General features: G+C 40.8%; 1 protein-coding gene across 4 annotated transcripts in view; it reads left to right on the forward strand.

The window, feature by feature from the left end:
- Positions 1 to 25,499, forward strand: part of SP100 (SP100 nuclear antigen) — an 88,228-nt gene that overhangs the window by 39,146 nt on the left and 23,583 nt on the right. Inside the window, exons 4-11 of one of the 4 annotated variants that reach the window (XM_079924556.1) lie at positions 1,282 to 1,365; positions 5,588 to 5,737; positions 6,176 to 6,259; positions 8,425 to 8,571; positions 9,275 to 9,358; positions 13,176 to 13,229; positions 13,848 to 13,931; positions 18,701 to 18,754. In XM_079924556.1, coding sequence (XP_079780682.1) covers positions 1,282 to 1,365; positions 5,588 to 5,737; positions 6,176 to 6,259; positions 8,425 to 8,571; positions 9,275 to 9,358; positions 13,176 to 13,229; positions 13,848 to 13,931; positions 18,701 to 18,754 — 741 coding nt within the window. Of the gene's footprint in view, positions 1 to 1,281; positions 1,366 to 5,587; positions 5,738 to 6,175; positions 6,260 to 8,415; positions 8,572 to 9,274; positions 9,359 to 13,175; positions 13,230 to 13,847; positions 13,932 to 18,700; positions 18,755 to 25,499 lie in introns of all 4 variants that reach the window. The other 3 variants (XM_079924557.1, XM_079924558.1, XM_079924559.1) reach the window with 3 other exon arrangements.

Genomic DNA, 25,499 nt, shown 5'->3' on the forward strand with positions numbered 1-25,499 from the left:
GACATCTCTCCTATTGCCAGGTCCCCACCTCCATCTCATGTGCTGAAGCCCCCAAGGCCTGCCCACAGCCCTCCTTCAACTCTTCTGGACTTTGGGCCATTGTTCTCCTCGCACCTTCCGCCTGGTTTTGCTGAGGCTTGAAGCCCGTGTCCTGGGGAAGACAAAGCAGCCATGGCTCTCACAGTCCTGTCCATCTCACCCCCTCGAAGGCACTGTCCCAGGAGGTGCTCCTGCCATCAGCTCTGGGGCAGCCCGGGCTCCACTGCCTCCCCTGGTGTCTCCTCCCCGGACTCCTGGCAGGGACCCACCCGCTAGGCTCCCTGGTTTATTTCCTTCCTCCTACGCTTGCTGGGTCACCTAGCTGCAGGGGCCCTGGGCTGGTGTCCTGGCCTCTCCTCGTTGGGGCAGCCTCCTGGGTCCCTGGTCCTGGAGTCGTGGGGACGTCCTGCAGTGCTGCCCCTGCTTGCGGCTTCAGAGTGTCCTTTGTGGGATCTGGACCACTATGGGAACCCTGTCTAGTAACCCCACCACACATGTCAGCCCCTCTGCTTGGTCTCTTTTGGAACCGCTCATCCTCCCCAGCACAATTAAGCCCAACCCTCGTCTTATCTAGTCCCATCTTTATTTTTATTTCTTTTTAATATTTATTTATTTGGCTGCACCAGATCTTAGTTGCGGCACGCTGGATCTTTGAGGCAGCACGCGGGCTCTTTTAGTTGCAGAATGCAGGTTCTTAGTTGTGGCATGCGGATCTAGTTCCCTGACCGGGGATGGGAACCTGGGCCCCCTGCATTGGGAGCTCAAAGTCTTAACCACTGGACCACCAGGGAAGTCCCTAGTCCCATCTTTATAGCTCTTGGGCTTTCCCTTTTATACACACAGATCTCTCTAGGATCCTACCCCTTCTCCAGAGGAAGTCTCTGTTTCTTCCTTACAGTTTGAACAGTTCAGTAAACACATTTCACTTTCCTTATTTATCTTGACATGTGCTTTCCCCACGATGTGAGGTTTATTTTACATAACTGACAGGATCAGGATGTTTCCACGACTCCTTTATCCTTACATACAAGTGGCTCAGTTCTGGGTGTGGAACATAGCAGTTCCCTTGCTGGGGCTTCTATTCTGTCCAAGGATGATGGGGGAACTTTACCATGAAGATTGGGACCCGCTGAGCTCTGAGTGACCCGAGGGCTAGGAATTTCTAAATTTGTAATTTTGAGATGGTGTTCCTGGTCTCTGGTGGAGATCTCTAATTGTCTTCTTCTCTGTCCCTCTCTTCAGCAATCCAGGAGAAAATTAATCATGAAGAAAGCGATGAAGAAGAGAGGGAGGAGAGGCCTACTCTCCCACTAAGCCTTGAGCAAGGTAATTGAGACAAATACAAAAGCGATTCTCATCTGCTAAGAGGAAAAGGAGAAGGGGAGGTGGGAGTCCGAGTCCTGAGCAAACACTGAGAATCAAGGAAGAAATATTGAAGGACCATGGAGAAGGTGGCGAGGGATGTCTATATGAGCATCGAACGAGAGGCTGAGTCCTGGAGAAGTAGCTGTGACAAGAGATTGTTGGCCCAAATACCAAGACAAAGGAAGAGGAACCCAGGGTGTCAGTAACCAGATTTAAAGAGAATGACTACCTGGAAGTAATTGTGATTTAGAAAGACTCCTGTAGGAGAAGATCAGTGTAAAGGTGTGAAGGGCTAAGGACTATGGGCCCAAGGTCAACGTCAAAGAGGAGACCCTTGATGATAGCAGAAGAAGGGACCGATTTAAACATGGGGGATATTGTTCAAGAGCAGGAATGTTTAAGGAGAAAGGCAGTCATACAGAGACAGAAGCGAGGAAGTGGTAGAGACGTGGAGGAGAGGATGTGGGTATTTGAGAGACAGAGAGGAAGAAAAAGAAGAAATGAAAGGAGAAAGGGGTCAGAGACACAACAAAAACAACCAAGTTATTAACAGCTCACTTGATTGAACATTTATTCTGGCAGTTGTGGGATTAGTGCCATTGGATGATGTTATCACTTATGTGCCCATTTTGCAGATAAGGAAGCTGAAATCTAGATAGACCATGTAAATAGTCGTCCTGGGGTCAATGAGCAAGGATGGACCCAGGCATTCTGAACCCAGAGCCTGTGTTTGCAACCCTGGATACTACCTGGTAACCTAATGGAAAAGACAGAACCATGAAAAAAAAAAAATAGGGAAACATATAAAGAGGGAAAGATACTGAAAAAGAATCCCAAGGGCTGGAGAAAGTGGAGAATCAGACACTGAATCCTCATGGAAAGGCCAACAAGACCTGCACAGGGAGGGAGTGGAGTAAGAGGGAGTGGGGAAGAGGCAGCAGGACTTTGCAGGAAGTAAGGGAAGGCCACCAGTCAGGGGCAGCTCTGGGGACACAGGCAAGCTCACTATGACCGTGGGAGTCAAGATAAGCCATCACTAGTTACTGAATGGCTGGTGGAGGTCACCCAGGGAGATGGCCTGGCCGAGGCGCTCTCAGCCAGGGTGCCGCTGACCTGTCTTCCAGTCTATGGACTGGAGTTTGACTACAAGAGTTGGATGAGATCCACCAGGTCCAGATGGTCTCTGTATTGATATCTGCAGGGGCTCTTAAACTTCTTACCTATAAAAAAGGGATTAGGGGAGGTTGGCACAGCCCATACTTCAATATCTGAGATAAACTTTTAATTTTCCCCCCTACGGACTTGGGAAAACTCCTGTCAAGGCCGGACTTGGTGTTGCAGAGAGTCCTCATCTTATGATGGTCTGTTCTTGACTCTGTTCTATGATCCTTTGCTGCTTGTGTCCCATTCTGGATTGTTTTGGGGGCGGAGTGGCTGCTGCTTTGTAACAAAAAATTGTCAGTCTTTGCATCTGCAATTTCTCCGAGGATTTAGATAACAGAGTCTTCGTACTCTGGGTTGCCTGGGAGGGTGGCTCCTTCCACGCTCCTTAAACGCACTTGCTGCCAGTCCCTGAAGGCTCTGGGCCTGGACCTTTTGCCCAGGTGCCTGGCTTCACAGTTTTCTGCTCTGTCCTGCTTGATCAGGCAGCGACCTCAGTGCTTTGATGTCATGTGCAGCAGTGGTCAGTGCTGCAGCCACAGTGGCGGGGGAGCAGGTGATGAGCGTTCCTCAGGGGACAGGGTACCTCCCCTGCCGGGTCCCTCACCCAGGGCCATGGACACCAATTGCCTCCCGTGCAAACCCTCTCCCTCCATCCCTGGAGCAGAGGCCAGGAGCTGCCCTCCAAACACCAGGAAGGCATCCGAAAGAAACCTTTGGTACTTTAGCAACTAATAACCACTGCTTACAGCGCTTGACCTCCATTAGCCCATAACACTCTTAATAGTGTTATTATTTAAAATATTATTATTTCCCTGAGTCTCAGTGTTCTCATTTGTAATGTAGGGATCATCATACCTATCTGTCATGAGGCTATGAAATGGAACAATGATGCAAATGCATTACCCAGAATGACTGATACTAGGTATTCAGCATGTGTTTGATCCTGAGTAAAAAATACTGGTACAAAAAAATATATTGTTAATCTAAAACATTAATCATAATGATTTGATTTTTCCGATCACAATATACTGTATATTGATGCAGCTAATAGTTTATTTCATCTTCCCTCAAACCTGAAAATGAGGTATATATTACCCTTGTTTTTCAGAGGAAAAAGTATCAGCTTAGAGAGTTTGGTTATTTGCACAAGGTCACCCAACTGAGAATTGGGATTGAACTCTGCTGTGAATAGCGTCACAGCAGGAATTCAGGTGCCCATGGCCTAGCTTCAAATTCTACCTCGCGATCTCAGGGAAGTGACTACCTCTTTTTGTCCCTCAGTTTCAACATCTTTAAAAAGGACATGATAATAGTACCTACTTCAGAGGGTGCTGGATTTTAAACAAGTCATATCATGTAAAGCACTTACAATCATGCCTGGGGGTTCATCAGTGTTCCGTGCATTTGTTATTATTACTACATTTAATTATCATCATTATTTATATCTGGTGCCAGAGTCTAAGCTTTTAACCATTATAGTAAACTTTGGGATTTTCTTCTCTCACAGATGTCCGTTGGATTTACTGATTCCCCAGGCTGGAAGAGCAGTGATAAAAGCAATACCAACTTCTGGCCCAGGAAGATAAATTGAGGGTCATAGTTTCCCCATGCTTAGAGCACACTAGTCTATAATAAATTATAAATCTTTATTCCATGACTCTCCTTAGGAATTAAGGGACATAGAAGAGGCTCAGGGAACTTCCCACAATATGAAAGGCTCTTATTATGTAGCTTCCAGTCGGGATGTGTTATTTAAGAAAGAATGTTCTAAATTAGTAATACATTTTTAGAAAAGAAAAAACTTTCAGAGTGATTTCTGAAAACACAGTTATACTTTTACCAAATCACACTTATTCAGAAAGTTAACATTTTAAAATACCCCAAAATGTATGAATACATATTAGCCATTCATCTATTCGTACAGCTGGTGGGAACAGGAAGGGGTGAGTGGATGGCACTGCGACGAGTAAGGAGCAGAGAGAAGGGATTCTACATGTGTGTGTGTGGCGGGGGGTGGGGGGGAGTGGAGGGAGGAGGCAATGAAATTCTTTAAAACTCACAGTGTGGTCTGGGGCCAACCCTGCCAGGAAGTGGAATCCCAGAGCATCTCAGTGATGGCGAGCAATGAAGAGAGAAACTTCAACCTAGGACCCAAATGATACACGACAGGCCACCGATAAGTGTGTCCAAGAGTGTGACCCAACAAGTACGGCGGGCTGTGACATGCACAGGGACAGGAAGGGCTGTGTCTCATGCCCACCAGGATGTGGCACAAAGCATGCACCAGGACCCACGTTCTGTATTAAAACCTTGGGAAATAATTTTAAATCATGCTTTACGTAAATTACTTTGTTTAGAAAAGCACTAAATGAGAAAAATCCACACTGCACTGAAAAATATGTCTATGTATTCATACATTATTGAGGCCGGTGGGAACAGAGTGGGATGGGTAGATGGAATCAATAATGAGCAGAGAAGGTTTGCCATGGGGGAAGGGCGTGTGTGCCGGTCCTGGGTGGTTTACCCAGGGCCTCATTCCTTACCCTCCCCTGCTCTGCCCTTGCTCTCTGGCCACTGGCCCCTGCGGACTTGCTTGCCAGCTCCCCTTGCTTCTGGCTCCCCGCTGGGCTCCTAACGTGGGAGACACTAGTAAGAGAGTGGGAATAAGGGAGAAGCCAGGTGTTGCCCCACCACTATCTCCAGTGGCAATTCTAGGAGTGGCTGCATCACAGCCTTGACTCCACCTTCCACCAGGCAGGCCAGCCACGGTCCAGCTTCTGCCTACCCAGTGACCTCAGCCCATGAGCCCACCCCCCGTCCCTCCCATAGCTTTCTGTTGACTGTGCTTCAGGTTGCTGCATTCTTCCACTTGATCTTCTCTGCTCTTCCATTCACCAAGTAACCAATCCCTGGATTAAATTTCCTCTGCTTTAAAAGCTTAAAAATGTTTGTATTTTCCTGTTGGACGCTGACTGATGCCAGAGGAAAACAAAGTATGATGAATCAAAACATGATTTAGGTACGACCTCACCTGAAAATGCACTCTTGGATCACCTCGGTGAAACAGAACAGATAAATGCAACGAGGCAAGATACAACCAGTGACCCAATCGATGCACTAGAAATCCAACAAGCAAATGAACAAGGTGCCCAAGGGTCTGAACCAGCAGGTAAGACTGGCTGGGTTTGCGTGAGTGTGGAATGGCCAAGAGGTCCTGACTAGTGGCAGAGAAGGAAGTAATGCACCACTCAAGGAGACATCTATTAACAAAGAAGGGGAAAATCACACAGATACACAGAGGGCAGGAATGGGGCCTGATATATTGATGGGAGAGACGTGGAGGAAGAAAGTGAGAAAGGAAAAACTAAGAGACAGAAGGCGAAGAGTTGCAGAGCCCCACCGGGGAAGAGAGACAGAAACAAAAGTCGAACAAGTCAGGGAGAGATCGGCTCCAGAATCAATGAAACATGGTACTTTCACGGGGTGAAGGTGGCAATATACGCAGACAGGCTATAAGTAGAAACATAAGAAGGAAAGAGAAGTCGGATGAAATGCAAGAAAATGGAAACAGGGCAAAGCAAGTCTCTGTGGTCTTTTTTATCTTCAGAGTCCTGTGAACAAGTACCTATCCAATCAAATAATGGTGATACAAGAAAAGAGACACCCAGCCCATTGCCTTATGAGGAAGAAAGTAATTACTTACCAATTTTCTAATTACATCTTTGTTTTTCTATGAGAGTAAAAGCTCTCCTTTGTTCTCTCATACCAATACACCCCTTCCCAATCCTAACACTGTCCAAGACACACAGCCTTCTCCACAACCTCTGGCTGATTTTAGCAGGTGTAAGTTGCGAGGGAGAAGGAGAGCTGAGCTCTTTAGTGGATGGGGTGTCCCTGGGAAGAGAATGCAAAGAGGAAGAATAGGAAAAGGTGGACTGTGGAGCACCAAATAACAAAGTACAAGAGTGAGATAGATTTTAGATAAATTGACATGGAATCAAAATAATGCCATGTTGTGGAGGTGATGAAAAGAAATAAGTTGCAACTTCCTTTTCAGAGGTTATAACAGAAACATGTAAATCACGTAAGATGTTGCAGGTCAGATTTGCAAGTAAGGAAGCCCAGGTGAAGGGCCTTTTAGAAGGAAGTGGCAGGTAGAGGGATGTGGTTTGTTGGACAGTGGCACACAGGGAGAACTTTGGTGATGATTTGAATGCTTAAATGAGGAAAATATATAGAAAGACAAAATTGATATAGAGGAGACATACGCAGGTCATAATAATAATTAAGAAACAGGGATAGAGTAGGAGAAAGTAGGAAACGTAACGGAGAATGGATGCATTGAAAAAGCAGGTACGGGACAGCAGGGTCAGGTCTAGGGTGAGACCCTGGGGCACATATAAGGATTATCTTACCCTTGGCACATTTGTGTGCCCCAGGCACCTCCTTTGCCTGGTCCTAGACCCTGCTGGACCCTGGGGACAGTGATTACAAATGTAGAGGAAAAGAGATGAATAGAGAAAGATACAGATGAAAAAGAATACCAATAAATAGAAAAATGGGGGTAGGAGAGGCACAAGGAGAATAACTTAAAGGACAATTAATTAAAAATTGGTAGAGAGTGGGCCAAACAGAGAGAGGAGACAAATCAAGACATTGCCCCATTTGAGGAGACAGTCATCAGAAAAGAAGACACAAGGGACTGTTCCTAATACCATTGAGAAGGGTAAGGTATCTGCAATGATCAAAATAGCCCTGTAACCCCCTCAGATAAAAATAGTCCTCTCCTCAGGCATCTCACCCTCCCCATGGTTTCAGTACCATCCATCATCTATTGATTCCTAGATGTACATCTCCAGCCAGACCTATCTCTAGACTCATTCCTCCAAGTGCTTGAAGATCTGTATTCAAAGATCTGATGGACATCTCTATTTGGAAGCTGTATCAGTTATCTATTGCTGTATAAAAAAATAGTCCCAAAACTTAGTGGATTAAGCCAACCATGGTTTTGTCACTTCTGTCAATCCTAACTTTACACATAGCCTATGACTCAGCAATTACATTCCTCAACAGATCAACAGAAATGCATATTATCTTCATCAAAACACATACAAAAGAATGTTCATCATAGCATTATTCATAGTATTCTAGAGCTTGAGCCAGCAAAAATGGGTATTTTATGGTTTTATTTTTTAATGGATAATTTCTATAAAGGAATATTATATAGTGGTGAAGATAAATATATGAAATGGATACAGATGACTATCACACACATGTTGACTAAAGAAGCCAAATCCACCCCTGCCCCTGGAAAGCCAGAGGGACACAGAGAGAGAGCAAGAGTGAATGATTCCACTTATATAAATTTGTATAAATTTTGAACTAGTAAAATCAATCATCTATGGTATTAAAAGTGTCAAAGTGGTGGTTAACTTGAGCAAGATACATCTGGACAGTTAGTGGGGCATCTCTAAGAGGTTTCTGGAGTGTTAGTAATCTCCTATTACTTGACCAAAGTGATGGTTACCCAGATATGCTTGTTCTGTGATAATTCAAAATTTATGATTTATGCATTTTTATCTATGGGTTATACTGCAATTGTGATTTTTATTTTTGAAAAGCGAAAAATCATCAAAAGATGAGAAAAGTAAGTGAAAAGAAAGTAAAAACAAACCTGAGAATTGAGAGAGACACAAAGAAAGGGACAGAGTTGAACAGCAGCAAGGAGAAGGGTCGGGGTGAAGCCTCCCTCCTGCAGTGGAATTACAAGGAGAAGGCTGTTAATGCTAATGAACAGTGCTTACTACCTTTTGGAGTGCCAAATTAAAATTCTTCATTCATTACAAGTTGATCCAGAAGCAACGCTACCCAGCCATGGATTTCAAATCAATTCCTGTTCTGTCCTTCTGGAGGATATAAAGAAGGAAAAGCCATTTTTTAACCCCGAAGTTGAAGGGCAAACCCAAGCAAGGACTGACTGTAACCAGGCACCTGATGTAATAGGTAAGGCTGACACAGTGTGGAGCAGGAATCACAGGAACAGGGCAAGAGGCTGGGGCAGGTCAGAGGCTGGTGGCCACGGACAGAGGCAGGAAGGGGAGGGAACCAGTGCCCTGTGCAGTGAGTTTAGCAGAAGAGATTCCCCAGGAACTGGAAAAATAGCAAAAGACAAAAGGGGTAAATAATAAGTATTGATGTCCAAGAGACAATTTCTAAGGCAAGAGAGGAAAGTATGGGGGTACAAGATAAAGAAAAGGGAAAAAATCAGAGACCCAAGGTATTCAAGAGAGGAGATGGAAAAGAAACACATGAAGACAAAGCGAGGTATAAAGAGATACCATCCCCAGAAAGAGAGGCATAAGTAGGGAAAATTGGCCAAGCCAAGAGGAAGGTAAAGAAATAAAATAAGAATGAAAGAAAGAGGTAGAATGAAGTAGAGGGTCAGAGGTAGATTGAGGGTGGTGGTAAGAGGTAGAATGAGGGTGAGGGAAGAAGAGTGTTGGCAGAATGGGCAAAGCTGCCCTCTGTGAATATCATCACGTTTTGTGCAGGACCTGGAGAAACCTGCAGGTCACACACATTCAAGCACAGGTCACGGTGCCTTGAGTTAACCTAGCTTCTAGATCTTCCTAGTGCTCTCATTCTGAGGTTTCCTGCTGTGTGGGCTCCACCCTGAGATCCTAAGTGGTTTTGTTCCTCTGTGCAGTGATCAGCAGTGAGGACTCCGCAGAATCCAGTGATGGAGACATGTCCCCAGAACCCTCCACATCAGCACTGAGAAAGGCGTCTGGTAAGGAAGTGGGAGAGCCAGGCCTAGGCTGCAGGAACCTGAACTAGAGTCACTGTTTCCTGAGCATCTTATTCTGAGCCCCTTCTGTAGCATGGTTCCAGTTTACTCTGGAATCCTATTCTCTGTCTTTATTTTACTGGACTTTTATGGGAAATGCAGAGAGATATGAAATCTATATCTGAGGATGAGGCCTATTAACTATTGGGTCCCATTAATAAATATACATACCCTGTATTGATTATATAGTAGAAATAGGCCAGCAAAGTAATGAGTGTGTTTAAAAACTACTAGCTGTGGGCTTCCCTGGTGGCACAGTGGTTAAGAATCCGCCTGCCAATTCAGGGGACACGGGTTTGAGCCCTGGTCTGGGAAGATCCCACATGCCACGGAGTAACTAAGCCCGTGCGCCACAGCTGCTGAGCCTGCGCTCTAGAGCCCGCATGCCACAACTACTGAGCCCACGTGCCACAACTACTGAGCCCATGTGCCTAGATCCCGTGCTCCACAGCAAGAGAAGCCACCGTGATGAGAGGCCCGTGCACCGCAACAAAGAATAGCCCCCACTCGTCGCAACTAGAGAAAGCCTGCGCGCAGCCAAAAAAAAAAAAAACCTACTAGTTGCTATGCCTATGAAGTGGTGGATTTATGCAGTGATTTCTACAAAGAACAGAAAGCTAAATACGGTTGGCAATGCGTGGGTTAAGGGCACCAACCTCCAGTGCAGTCAAACATCTGCCTATAACTTAAGAGTCAGCCCTCCATACACGCAGGTGGCATCCATGAATTCCACCAACTGTGGATCATTTAGTGCTATAGTATTTAATTTCTTTTTTTTTTTTTTGGCTGTGTTGGGTCTTCGTTGCTGAGCAGGGGCTTTCTCTAGTTGTGGAGCACGGGCTCTAGGTGCATGGGCTTCACTAGTTGTGGTGCGGAAGGCTCAGTAGTTGTGGCACACGGGCTTAGTTGCTCTGCAGCATGTGGGATCTTCCCAGACCAGGGATCGGACCCTTGTCCCCTGCATTGGCAGGCAGATTCTCCACCACCGCGCCACCAGGGAAGTCCTGCTGTAGTATTTAGTATGGAAAAAATCTGAGTTTAAGTGGACCTGTGCAGTTCAAACCCATATTGTTCAAGGGTGGGCTGTATTCCTTTACTGGAAGGTCATATTATCATCTGATCACAAACTTGAATCATGTCATAACTTGTCCAGCTACCTAGTGTTAGCAGAAATAAAGACTTCATATAAGGCATTCTGAAACCCAAAGGATTGTTTTTGACAGAATTCTTCAACAAGTCATGGCATATACAGTGATTTTTCAAAGGACCTTTGCAAAAAATATCTTACGACAACCTTAAGGGCTAAGCAGGATGGACATTGTAACCCTTGCTTTTAGATGAGGAAACACAATCACATAAATGTTTCAAGTTCTCTACAAAGTCTCATGGGAGACTGAAGGGAATAACAAGGCTAGCGTCCTGGATTCTGCATTATTTTCTTGTAAAATTGAAGCTCGAAATGATTATCAAAATGTTATTTCCTCAATCCTATGGGTAGCCTGAGTTGCATAAGATCTGTGTCTCTGTAGTGTACAGTTGGTGAATTTTTGTCCCTTTCTACTTTTCAGACCTAGACAATATCAGAAACATACCTATTTATGGAAACACACTAGGAACAGTCCTAAGAAGAAATAGAATGTTACCTGATCTTGGTGCTACAAAAGAGCAATATTTTAAATAATACACTCAATCTAATTGCTCACTAGATCTATCAAAGTAAAATGTAGATTTGTTGCAGTTTTTAGGGAACACTTTTGTCTTAGTACTGGTAGGAAGACTGCTCTAGAAGATAGTCCTAAAACACATCTACGGCTCAGACACATGAGAAAATTATTTCCCAGGCTTGCAAATAGTTCAGGAGGGCACCAGGTTGGCAGGGGGTGGGAGGAGGTGAGGAGAGTAGGCTCACACAAGGTCCTGAACACAAGGTCTCCAAGGTACCCTACATGAGAAACAGCAGATGAAGGAAGCTTGAAAAGACAACAGAAGGGGTCAGAAGTAGAAGAGAGAGAAGGGAAGGAGGGTAAGGTTCAAGCAGAGCAAAGTTGCCCCTTGCATTTGAATTGTCTCTGCTCTGGGAACAGGGAATGGAACATCACTAACCTACACAGCAGATGACTTAGAAAGGCAGCCCAGAGTGGCCTGGGTGCAGGCCATGCCTCGCATGGCTTTTCAAGACTTCTGCAAGTTTTCTCACGAGGGAAATTCCTGCTGAATGGGTTCCTTGGCCACACGTCCAAACCCCTCGAGAATCCTGTTCCTTTGTGCAGTGACCAATAACCTTGACTTTTTAGAACCAAGTGAGGGAGGAGGGGCCAGAGAAGCCACCTGCTCATGATCCCAGATGGCTCATGTAGGAAGATAAGGATTGCAGCCATGGACAGCAAATATCCCGAGTGTAAACCCAGAGCTCTGTTTTCCTGGTGAATCTTATTCTGAGCATTCTCCACATGCCTTGATTTGATTCATTCTAGGATATCATTTTCCACATTTAACTTTTCTGGCCCTGTTGGGAAGTGGAAGGAGGCAAGAAGGCATTGTACAGAAACTGTTGTTTAACTGGATCAGCCCAGTCAATTGATATATTGAAGATGTAGCAAAAATATGCTAGTAAAATTCTACCTTTTACTACACACTATCGTATCTATTAATGCTAAAGAGTGGAAATAGTGTACTTCTTCCTCAGCATGCTTTCATTCTATGGAGCATACAAAGCACAGCATTCCTCTATATGTTGTTAATATTGTCATTAGTCCCCACCTTAGAAAGACTTCACAGAATAATTTGTGCTTCTATTAAATTATTGATGGAAAAATAGCTTAAGACCAAATACCCTCAAACCCCAATTATAGCTAAATCATTGGCTTACATGGTGATTTCTCATAGGGTTTTTATAAATAAAGCTTCCCTTTGTTTTTACAAAAACCTTAACAGGGAGTTAGGGTAACCAGGTTATCCCAGGTTTATAGATGACGAAACTGGAGTTGGTAATGTTTGAGGGTCTTTTATGAACTCACATGGAGAGTAAAAGGCAGAGCCAGGTAGGAACCCAGCATTACCTGCAACATGACATTGGCATGTATAGTGATATTTGAAAACATCTTCACAAATAAGGTATCATTTTATGTTTACAACAACCTAAAAGGTAGGTCAGAAAACTCTTGTTCCCTCATTTCACAGATGAGGAAACTCCAGCACATAAACATTTAAGGATCTTTACACATCACATATGGACAATTATTGGAAGAGTCAGAACTAACCACCTGGACTCTTAGCAAAAATTCATGATCGTTTATTCAAAATCTTTAAAGCCAGAGGTAAGATATGATGTTTTATTATTTTAGAAAGACAGTGTGGTGTATATCCTATTTGTTATAAAACACTCCAGTAGGGTCTGGGACAGAATCTCATTCTCAAATATACTGTATTAGTGTTCCTGCAGCAAATTGTGCGAATTCACAACTGTGATAAATATTTTATTGGACTCACGGCAGCTGAAGTCCAGATTCATTGCCAAACTAGTTAGTACAAACCTGTGAAAAAATATTGGCTTTCAAAACTTCTTTGACTTTGTAATTAGGGCTAAAGGACTGGGGGGGCCTTTGCTCCATTTGGTAGAGCTCACTTCCTTTAGACAGAAGAGACAGAAATGATCATCATTGTGTCTTTATAGTCCAAATCCTGTCTACAGTGTGAGTAGTCATAAGATTTACTACCTTTTAGATATAGATTACTGGTTGTATTTTCCTTTCCTTCCTAGATCCTTGGGATATTGAAAACACATCAATTTGCAGCATAAGCAACAGGAAAAGACGTAAGAACAATCAAAACTCTTGCTGTAACAAATATCTTTCTTTGCTACAAAAGCTTCATTCAAATTTTTGGTAATATCCTTTAAAATCAAATGATAAACTTGTTGGCATTTTAGATGATTCACATTATACATGTTGAATTAGGTGAGCTGGGCTAATTGATGTTACTTGTAGGCCTCAAGAAGTTCAGTGTCACAAGTGCAGTACAGGTTTATTCTTCACTCACATAAAAGGATAAAGTGGTTCCCAGGGTGGAGGGGTGCTCACTGAGGGCCCAGCTGATGGAGGCTCTGACATCTTGAAAATGTTGCTTCCACGGTCCCCCTGGATAAGAAACAAAGTGGAAGCAGAAGTATGTGCAGACAAGAGGAAAGGGTAAAGAAGTGACCAAAGCGAGTGCCTTCCATGGCAAAGCTGTGTCCAGTCCCGGCCTTGGGGGTGGTCCCTGGAGCAACCTTGACCAGGAGGTCAGATGGAGCCGTAGGGGGCCTGGTGGTAGGAATATTCCTACCTCTTCTACATAAGCTTCCCCTTTCCAGGTTTCCTTTTAAAGAACTCCATGCTGTATAGGTCCTAGGACACAGGCTGAGACTGTAAAGGAATTTTACTTTTTTCTGCAGGGATCAGCAGTAGTGACACTTCAGAATTGAGTAACGAAGATGAGCCTCAGGAAATGTCTACCTCACTCCTGAGAAATGGGTCAGGTAAAGAAGATTAGGATGCCAAGCCTTGGCCTGCAGAATGTCAGGAATGAAAAGACACTGTTTCCTGGTGCATTTTATTCTGAGACCTTGACTACCTTGTATCCAGTTAATCCTGGGAACTACTTTTCGGATTTTAGAAAATGGAAAGAGGCAGGAAATTATTATAAATTCATGTTTAATAGAATGACTCACATTCACTAAATGTATGTAATTTTATATTCCTATAGCAGAAATAATCACCAAAATGATGGTCTCTTTTTAAACACTTACTGTCATGCCTGCTAACACTAAGATCCTAGATTTCTATAGTGATATACTGGTTGACATTAATGTCATTTGTAATCGTAAAAGCCTCAAAAGACAACTGGTCCTTCTGTGTAATTATAGACAGAAATAAAAGCTTCAGATCCACCATTCTCAAACTTTAGTATAGTCTGTGACAGATATTCATCACATTGTAGTTGGATTGTACCATGATATTTTAAATTCCTTTGGCAAATGAGATCTTACTCTGTTACCAGAAAATCTCTAAGTCTTAGGAAGGCTAACTCTTGCTTCCTCATTTTAGGATGAGGAAATAGATGTACAAATGTCTAAGGGTAAGAAAGGGTGACTATTTTATGCAACCGGCAGGAAGATAAGAGCTGTGTCACATGATCAGAGTCGAAAGAGGGGATATGAGGGACCTGGCATATTCACAGGGGAATGTATCAGTGCCTGATGCAAGAAGACTTATTTAGCAACGATAATAAATACATATATATGTATATATATTGGTGGGTATATAATCACCAGTATTGGTGTGGATTTTGAAATATATATTCAGATTGAGAGGGAAAAAGCAAAAACCATAAAGAAACAGAGAGGGTAGGAATGGAACAAGTTGTATGATATACAGAACACCTAGAAGGATAATGCCAAAAAGGATGAACAGAGAAATAAAAAGAACAGATATTAAGAGTATAACTGATGAAATGAGAGAAATCAACACAGAAGTTAAGAGAAATCAGGGACAGAGAAGTTCACGGATGGGCAGAAAATTGAAGAAAAGGAGGAGGAGAAGGTGTGGCTAGATTGAAAGAGACAGAGAAAATCTCTGTTGGATATGAGGTGTAGTCGTTGGACAGGTGTATTTTTCTTCAGCCCATCTGAGCTTCGAACATTGATCAGCATGACCACATCAAAGTCTGTCTCCTGGTTGCCATCTACAGTCTGCTGTTTCCTTATTTCCCTTCAATGTCCTGTGGATTCAAAGCTCTAAAAATAAATAGAGGAAGAGACTCAGAAGAGATGCCAATCTATTAGCATGTGATAGAAAAGCCAATTGTGATACTAGTTCTCAGTTATCTTTGTTTTACTGTCTGCACAGAGGAAAAGCTCTTCCTTCTTTACCTATCTCTCCCCCAAAACATTGCCATACATGCACACACCAATACACATACTCATATACAGACAGGCCTGTGCACAGATTTGGACTGTTTTCAACAGGTTTGAAGGAGCCAAAAGAGAAAGAAGAGCTCAGCTTCTGGGTGGAGGGAGGTGATGCTAAGTGGATAATGCAAGGAGAAATAATTGAAAAATTAGGCTGAAAAGATATCTGAGTAAATTTCTTCAAATTAAAAGATATCTGAGTAAGTGTCAAGTTTTTCTAAGTGGACATGAGATCCAAATATCATGAGATTGGGAAGTTTTGTAGAGGAAGATGGATAATTTTCAAGATACCTCTAGGAAGTTCACCAGAAACATGATAATAAAGTCTGTGACTGATGGACAGTCCTGTGATGTAGAAAGCTCATAGAGAACTGGCAGAAGTAATAATAGTCAATAGTGTGGTCAGTGTCAAAAAAGCAGGCAGATGGTGACAATGAAAGTGGTAAACTGTGAGATGAAGCCAAATGTGGTTGAAGAAAATATAGATAAACACAAAGATTGTAAGTTTTTTAAGCCAAAAGATCAAGATAAGATTAAGAGAAACAAACTGAAGCAAAGAGAAAACAGAAAGTGATGTGACAATATAAAGAGGAGTACTTCAACGGTAAAACTAGATCCAGAGACAGAAGCATAAAAAACTAGACAAAATGAGATACATACAGGAAGCAATCAATGGAGAGGAATAAAGATGAGACACAGAGATAACTGCATAGATAAAGGGTTAAAAGATGAGAGAAAAGTGGTAGAGAGAGAAAAGGGCAGTGTAAAAGAAAGAAAGGAGAGAGATGGAGAAATTGTGGGATCTGAGATGACCATGAGACAAAAGCAACATTGGCACAAGGGGTGGTTCACACTAACAGTGAGTTTTCAGGGTAAGGTGTCCCCAGGTATCAAAGTGGCTCCTGTAACTCACCCAGATTACAAGGTACCTCACCAAAGGGGTTTCATGTACTCTTAGGGTTTCAATCACCATCTACAATCTAATGGTTCCTAAACACACATTTCCAGCCCAGCTCTGCCTTCTAAGCTTCCAAACTCAATTATCCAAGTGTCAGAAAGGCCTCTGGCTAAGGTCCTGAAGGTTCTAGACTTCTCCACTTAGATGTCTCTCAGACTCAACACTTTTAAAACTGAGCACATCATCTTGCCCCCTAAAGAAAGCATCTACTCCTCCAGTGTTTGCTATCTCTAAACCACTTATTAACTGACTCATTCTTTCAAGTTGAAATTCTCAGAGTCATCCATGACACAGCCATCTCCTCAATTGATGTACCCTATCTGTCACCTAACTCTATCAATTATTCCTTTTATATGTCTCCACCCTGTCCATTTATTTCCATCTCCATGCCAGCACTCTCGTCCGTATCTATAGCACTTCTCACTTGAACTAGGTCTACAGGCTCCTTATTTGTCCTCCTTCTCATACTGTTCCCACCAAACACATTCTAAGTGATTTAGCTAAATTGTTCCTTCAAAAATGCAATTATGTTCATGCTGATTTCCTACATAATAGCCAAATATCACTTAATTTTCTTTAGGAATAATTTAATTCTTCTTCATGTGATCTCCAAAGCTCCACACCTGAGGCTCCTGCTTCTTTCTCCATTCCCACCATTCTCTCTCATTCTCTCACTCTATGTTCAGACATACTAAACTCCTTTTGGTTACTTGTATTTGCTGAATCCAGACCTTTGCACGTGCTTCTCCATCCATGTGGGACTATCATCTTAGTCACCTTTCTTCCTAATCTGGTTAACTACTGCTTCCATGATACCTCCTCCAGAAGAGGTCCCTCAGCTCAAACTCTGCGAGTTCCTCCTGCCTTCTGCATCCCCAGAGTATCCTGTACAATCTGTGTCCTAACATTCTCCATGTTTCAATGTACTCACTCATCAAGTGTCAGTCCCCTGGTTGCTCATAAGATTGACAAGCATTCACTCTTCATGCATCATCATCACTCACCTCAGCACCTGGTACATGAAAGATGCTCAGCACACTTGTTGAGTGAATAGAAAAAAAGTCCACTTTCTGTATTCCAACATTTGGAATTTGTCTGGTAAAAATTAGTTTCTTATAGTATTTATATGAGAATATCTATAAAAATTATTTTAATAATTGAATTATGTATATACATATAAATGTAATAAATAATATTTCTGGAAAAGAATAATGTCACATAAAAGTAAGTACAAATGTATATAAAAACATCATTAATGGATGGATGGGAAAAGCATATAAAGAAAAAATAGTAAAACAAAGATACATATTTTGGGCAAAGAGGAAAAGAGAAAAGGCAGATTAAAAGGAAGGGACAAGGACAGTGAGAAGCAACAAAAGAGAAAGCGACCTCAGAGGTAGAGTCACCCTGTGATGTAGGAGTCCGTGAAAGGTGGCTGGTCAGAAGTGAGGGGCGGGGTGCAAATGAAAATTCTTTACAAATCATAACTTAGGAACAGAGCTCCAAGGACTTGAGAAATGTTCCCGTGTCATGTGTTTTTCAAAAAGTGTGTCTAGAAGCCAAGAAGCAAGGACTGAAAGTAGCCAAGCATTGACATGATGGGTAAGGACACCCAAGGTCAGGGTAGAGGTGGTTCAGCAGACACCACAGACCCTGGGGGAGCTGTGGTAAGTGATCGGTGTTCAAGGAGAACTCCTACCAGCTCACAACAGGGGGCGGGCCAGTTATGGAAGGTGAAGGTCACAGGGCCTGTGCTGCAGCATTTCAGGAGTCTGAAATCAGAGCTCCAGTTCCTGATGCACTTGACTCTAAACATACTTTGACAAGGAGTACATCCAGTCTATGTCAGAATCCCATTCCCCTCTTCATTTGCTTGAACTGACCCATTGGGGAACTGCAGGGAGAAAAGAATTCTGTTTAACAGAATGGGTCCTGTTGATTATACATGGATGATGTCGTTAGAATACACTGGTAAAAATGGCAGTACCGTAGAGCAAAGAAATAAAAGTGCTCTTCTGCTGGTAGATAATAGTGCCACTTTGTCAAAACCTTGGAAAGGCCTCAAAAGACAAATAAACGGTCCTTTGCCCTGACAGGAATAAAAGACCTCAGACAACTATTCATGAACTCACCATATAGTTTTGAAGGATGCTCTCTGGCATGTTACTGATTTATACAGTGATTTCTCATTAGCTTTTGCAACTAAGATCTCATTTAATCTTCATAAGAAATTAAAAACCTGAACAGCATAACTGTTGTTATCCCTGTTTCATAAATGAGGAAACTGATGCACATAAGTAGTGAAGAGAGTTTTCAAAGTTTTACAGTTTTTTACAGTTTCAAAATTTTTAGTTTCTGACCACCACCTGTTACTTTCTAGATACCACGGATATTGGAAGCAATTCTACTTCGGGAAAACACAGTGAGAAAAGAAGTAAGAGTGCATAAGAATTTACTCGATTTTCATGTTACAAACCAACTATTTTTTAATGCTAAAGTTTATTATTATTTTCTATACCTTTAATAAGACAAAAAATTAGTGCCTTTTAAAGTAACTATTTTTTCAAAATGCTCATATCTTCACATTGCTTTTTATGCTGATTTTAAAATGTTTCTTATAAACACTGTTATATATCTTTCCAGAATTTTTCTATGCATGTGTTAACACATTTTGCAATGTAGTTTTATTTATCTAAATAGGATAATTCTATGCATACTTTCCCTCTTAAAATTATTATATCATACCTAGAAAATTAAAATATTTAACATTTTAAATTGAACTACAAATTCTTTTTAAGGGATGCTTTAACATGTACTATTTTCATTTTTAGTGTGGTTGAGTATTTTCCATTTGTTATTGGTCATTGGTTTTTCTTCTTCATAGAATGCTCAGTCATGTTGTGGTATTTGTATTTTTCTTACCAAGCTGAATGAATATAGAAATCTTTATATGATATACATGTACATTAAATCTTGATTCTATATGTTCCTAACATTTTGTCCCATTTGTTGTTTTTCTTTTAGGTTTGTTAATAGAATAGAATATTTTGTCCTAGAGAAGTTATACATTTTTAGGAATCAAATTTGTTAGCTTTTTTCTCTCTAGTTCTTTGGTTTCCTATCATATTTACAACAGCTTCTAGCTGAAGATTTTAAAAATATTGCTCTATATTTGATTCTAGAATATTTGAAGTACCTTATCATTTTTAATATTTACATCCAAAACCCTGTGAGTTTTGCCTATTTGTGTGTATGTGAGGTGAGAATTTTAAAAATATTCCTTACACTATTACATTATGATTTCAATCACCACTTTGATCACACAGTGTCTTCGCTTGTCTATATATTAGTTTTTCTTTTACAAGAAAATTGCAAAAGATAAAGGAGAGCTCAGAAATAGCACCAGACTGATGATTCACTGGGGGTGAATTTTAAAATTAACTCAAGAAGATTCCTCCACTCCCTTCCCAAGTTCATTGGAAGTTCTAATTAGAAATATGTTGAAGTTGCAGATTAATTTGGGGAGAACAAAGACTTATACCCATTTATTCACATCTTATTTAATGTTCTTCTACTAAGAATTTTCATACACCTTAAAAAAATTTATATGCCGAAGCCATTTGTTTCTCTCTATGAATATCTTTTTTTCCCATTACAAAACAGCTGGAATAAATTTAAGTGAGACAAGACTCTCAAAATCTTTATTTAAATAGGAAATCTATGGTCATTTTATTATCCATTTGCATATGAGGAAATCAGAATGCCAAGGATCTTCTTCTGATTCAATATAAAATCTTACAAGCATCTGTATAGTTTAAGGATCCAAATGTCACTTAAAATATTATGGCCAGGCCCCCAAATGATCAAGACAATCAATCAGAATTAAGTTTCTGAAGAAATTGTCTCCATAAAAAGTGGCAATAATTTCAAATGAGGGGGTTATCACAAGACCCCTTCAAATAACTCTTTCAAGGACAAGTTTATATTACAGAGAACAGAACAAATTGGTAATGGTTACAAACAGACACATCTCCATATTTTACAAGACTTATCTTCTTATGAAATTTCTCAATTTAATACTGTCAAATCAATTCTTTATGTTAGTTTTGTGGTACAGACTGCTCTCTCTCCTTCTACAGCTATGGTTTGAGGGGACTTTCCCTCCTTTTTCTGTAATTCTGTTAGTTATGAAGACTTACATTTTAAAAATCTGGTCTCTGGAATTTGATTAGTTAGCCTTGTAAGAAATGCAGGCCCATAGAGTTGGATTGTGTTGGCAGAAATAGAGAAAAAAGGACCTGGAAAGTATTTTAAAAATAGTAAAATAAGATGTATATAAATTTTTCTACTTCAGCCTCCCATCTTGTTGCTAAATCTGAATCAGCTTGTGATCTTTATCATTTCTTTTCAAATTTCCTTTCTCGCCTTCACCTAAATACATAATGTGAATGGTTTGTTCAGCATTTACGTGAGGATGTTTACAATATTTTTTTAAAACTATATCTTATATTTAATAAGCATTACTACTTATAGGCTAAATATTATTACCAGTATCATTAAAATACTTTATACAGTTTTTCTTTGATCTCCAAATACTGAGGACTCTTCTTCATACGCGTTCTATTTACCAGACCTCATCCTATGAGCCTCATCCCACTTCAATTTTCACGGCTCGATTTACCCATTTCACACTCTCAAACTTCTACAACTTCTCTTTCCTGGAAAATCAGACCACATCTATACTAATGACTGCTAAAACCCAGTCTTCCTTCATGGTACCCATTTTGGGTGAAGATATACAAACAGACTTCAAAACTGAGCATCATTACTGGTGTAGCATGGGAATTTGGCATAATGGAAGGAAAAACCAGATTTGGGATATCCCACAAAACAGAGGTATAGAAGGCTTTAGCAGAGAGGCCAAGATTTTGAAAGACTTTGGCCAAGCTTGTGCTCATGCTAAAGACTGGATAGAATTCTGTTGGTTGCATATGAAGTTCCCATAGCTCGTCCTATAATGTGGCAGGATAATTCACAGTGACCCCTGCTTCCAGAGAAGAAAGAAGTGAACCCAGAGCTTCCCTTTCTTAAAAACTCTGAGTTTCACCCAGAGGCAAAGAGTCAAGGGTCTCATTTGCAACATAGCCCAGGGTCCGTTCACAACAATGGTTCCCAGTGACACATATACTTGTTGACACAGCCCCACAATCTAGCAACCTTACATGCTAAATGCAACGTGGGAACCTCCGTATTTTTCCACCATGATGAAACAGAAAAGTACTAATTCCACAAGGTTAGACCAGTGTCATACCCCAAACACTTGGAATGATTTCCTCCTCCGTCTGTCCTTGCCCCAGGTTAAAGTTCCTAGCATCAAAGGAATTCCTTCCTCCTGCTGTGTGGCAGGTAAGAAGAGAGTCTGCATTAGAAATAGTTAAGCTTCTGCATATTGATGCATCCAAGAATGTGTTGGATAGTAATTTAAATGAATAAATTAATTCTATCAGTTTGTGAAAAGTTTAATCCAAATATATGATGGTATACTTAAAGCCAAAAAAAGACATTAAAATAAAGGGAGGGATAAAGAAATGTCAGCAAACTACAATTAGAAGGTTGGTAATTTTTCATAGTTAGTTCTTTGTCATGGAGAGTGATGTAGTAATCAATGTTGTTGGCTAATGAGGATTCTCTGTAGATCTCATTGTGAGGGTGAGGCTGCCTCTACACCACAGGCCCCCAAGAGGGCTATACAGATTGACCATAGATGAGCTGCTCTGCTGACCTCATGGGTGAGGCAGGCGTAGGCAGCAGGTGTGGAGAGCAGTGTGCATGGGGAGGCAAACATCTTCCCAGGAGCCTGGGCATTAGACCTGAAGGGATCTGTCCCTAACAGGCTGGTTTCTCCAGTCAAGAGGATGGAGCTGGTGCAGCTTATCGGAGGGTGGCCTGATCCTGGTCTTTCTGACTGGGAGGTCATTGGTTGCCTCTTGCTTCATAGCACCTGGCAAGCCTTGGCATCACTGTGCTCAGGTGAGTAAGCTGGGAGAACCTGATGCACTCTCTTGTCTTCTGGAGAATCACAGTCTCCTACTTGCTGATAGCTCCTTCCTGGTCATTTGTTGGTGATGTTGATGATAGTTTCGATAGTAGTGGTTCTATTGGTGGTGATGGTCCCTTCATGGCTTCCTGATATCTACATGTTGGCATGTACCAGAGATTTCATCCCTAGGGACTACATCCAGTCTGGTAGCTATAAATTCCATCAATATGTTAATGACTGCCAATTATACTTCACCTCCTTTGATGCCTCTATTGAACTTCCAAGTCATAAGTTCAACTTCTTACTCCAAACTTCCACTTGGAGTCTCAAATTTGACACATGAAACAGATTCCTTTATTTCACTTCCAAACCTGTCATCCACCACCGCTCACCCTTATCTCAGTAAATGGCACTAATTCTACTCAGTTGCTTGAGCCGAAAGTATAGAAAATGTGTTTGATTCCTCCCTTTTTCCTAACCCCCACCCCACATTCATTCATCAAGTTTCAAAACTATATATATATATATATTTTAAAAAGAACCAAATAGAAATTCTGAGATTGAAAAGTATAATAAATGAAATAAAAAACAAGGAAAAAAGTGGGTGAACTCTGAAAATAATTGTGTGCATGTGTATACATATACAGCCGGTTCTCATTTTTCATGGTATATAGGTTTCATGAATCACCCCAAACACAAAAATAGCTAATCGTGTACCTTTGCTCCCAGGAGAAATACAGGGTTTGGTACCTGTGAGCCTCTGGTCACATTTTTGTAAACCAATAAATATATATCTTTGTTTTCTGAGTGTTTCTGTTTAAAGACACCTAATTTAATATATACGTTGATTCATCAATGTTGAACTCACAGCCGACAGCACTGTAACTCATGCCTGATCGGAGCTTATCTAACACACAGATTTTCTCCATAAGTCACATCACTGTCTTAGGAACACTAGACAGCACTTCAGCACTAGGTTTGGGGGCCATTTTAAGCAGCAAAATCACCAACAGAAAACACAAAAGTGAGAAAAACATGGAACTAAATAGTCGGCAAAAGGAAACTTGTTTACAGAATAAGCTGAAACAAGGAGACAGAGCATTGCCTTGTTCAACCTCATCTGCGAACAGGTGCGGCCAGCAACTCAGATTTTTCACTGCTCTGTGCATCACCATGAATGACCATGAAAGTGCCCTGAGTACTGATTTGGGGGGTGCAAATAAACTTTAGGGAGTGGGTGACTTCACAAATATGGAATCTGTGAATAATGAAAATTGGCTGTATGTATACATATTTTCATTCTTTCTAGAATTATTTTAAATTAAATAATACATCTGTTCTCATAGGCAACATTTTATTATTGTTGTTTGCCAGATAGCCTGCAATTTGGATTTATATTTACTTTTTGACCCAAGAGTTACTTAAGAGAGGGTGGGAGAAAATGTACATTCTCTACTTCTATTTTCTGGGTATGGAGTTGAATATGTATCAATAATATCAACCCTGTTAAAACATATTATTTGAGTCTTTCATAGCCTCCTCATTTTGTCCACTTGATCACCTGTGGACTGAGGGACATAACAATAAAATTATCTTCTAGTAGAGTGTTTTTACCTCTCATGGCATTTCCTGTATTTTCTACTTGCTTAAAACTTTTTGGCCTGAATCACACTTTCTTTGAAATTCAGATCATGACTTCCTGGTTTCTTTTTGTTGATGTATGCTGAATATACCTTTGTCTATACATTCATTTTCAACATTTAAAAATATGTTTTTACTTGAGTGTTTTGTATATGGTTAAAAGTTGGGGTTTACTTTGTAATTTAATCTCAAAATATTTTATTTAAATAAGTGAATTAAGTCCATCTATTTTTATTTTTAGGACCAAAGTGTTTGAACTTTTTCCTGTCATATTAATTTATATTGTTGATTCATCTTGTTCTAGTGTCTTAGATATTAAAAATGCCAACACTCTGCATTCTGTCTTCAATGCATTTATGTGCATGTATGTACTTGTGATACTTAGGAAGGTTTGCATTTTTGTGGTAGTGGTTACAGCTGGGCATATGACTGCTTAGCTGAGACTAACCCTCCCAGCTTTCCCTGTCCTGCCAAGCGACTATAGCATCTGAGTAGAAAAAATGTGAGCCTCTTTTGGGTCTTTCCCTTAAAAGAAATGAATGGTTGAGCCCCTGCTCATTTCCCATATTTCCATTGGTTAGGAGTATATACTTCTGATACTTACAAAGGTTTGTACTTTTGTTATAGTGATTACTCTTAGAATTACCTTTATGTGATACCTTTGGTCCTCTCTTTAGACAGAACCCATTAATTTCCCACCCAGGAGATTTATAAAATTAGTGTATATCCTATTTCTCTTTCCCCTCTCACCCAATTTAGGCCATGATGTTCCCTTTATTTTTACCTCTTAGCTATTAAATGTGCTTTGTATTTATCCTTTATTTATCCAAATAATACCCTTTGACTCCTAGCTGTAGAACAAACTATGACCTTGCCCTACCACCCATATTTGTCCCTTCCTCCCAATTTTTTTTTATATTATATCATTTCTATATTGTAAGGGCATATACATTTATGCCCTGGCCTGTCACCTCATCTCCATTTTTATTTTAATCCTTTTGCCAAAATTTTTCCAGTCCTGTCTTGGTTTGCTGAAGTGGATCCTCTAGTAGTCTTCTCAAAGGAACAAGTACTCATAGGAACAGTATTTCCAGAATTTCCCTATTCAAAAGTATTTGTTTTTATTATTTATACCTGAAAATAATTTGCTCACTCTTTACTTCTAGAAGTATTTTGTACTGCTTGTACTTTTTTTCTGTGGCATTAAATGTTGCTATGGAAAATTCTATAGCCAACGAGATCCCTCTCCCTTGAAAATGACTTGTTTTGCCCAGGCTGCCCATTCAATTCTTTAAAGTATGGTAAGTTTGCTGGAATATATTTCAGGGTTGACTGGAGCCAATTTTCTCTGCTACAGAGTGAAAATACATGTACTTATGATATGTATATTCATTTTTTTAAGTAATTTCAGAAAACTTTTTCTTGAACTTATCTTCAATTATTTCTTCTGTTATTTTGGTTTTCTTCTTCAAGAATTCAAATGATTTGTTTACTGCCT

The sequence above is a fragment of the Stenella coeruleoalba genome (genome assembly GCF_951394435.1).
Source record: "Stenella coeruleoalba genome assembly, chromosome: 6".
NCBI lineage: Eukaryota > Metazoa > Chordata > Mammalia > Artiodactyla > Delphinidae > Stenella > Stenella coeruleoalba.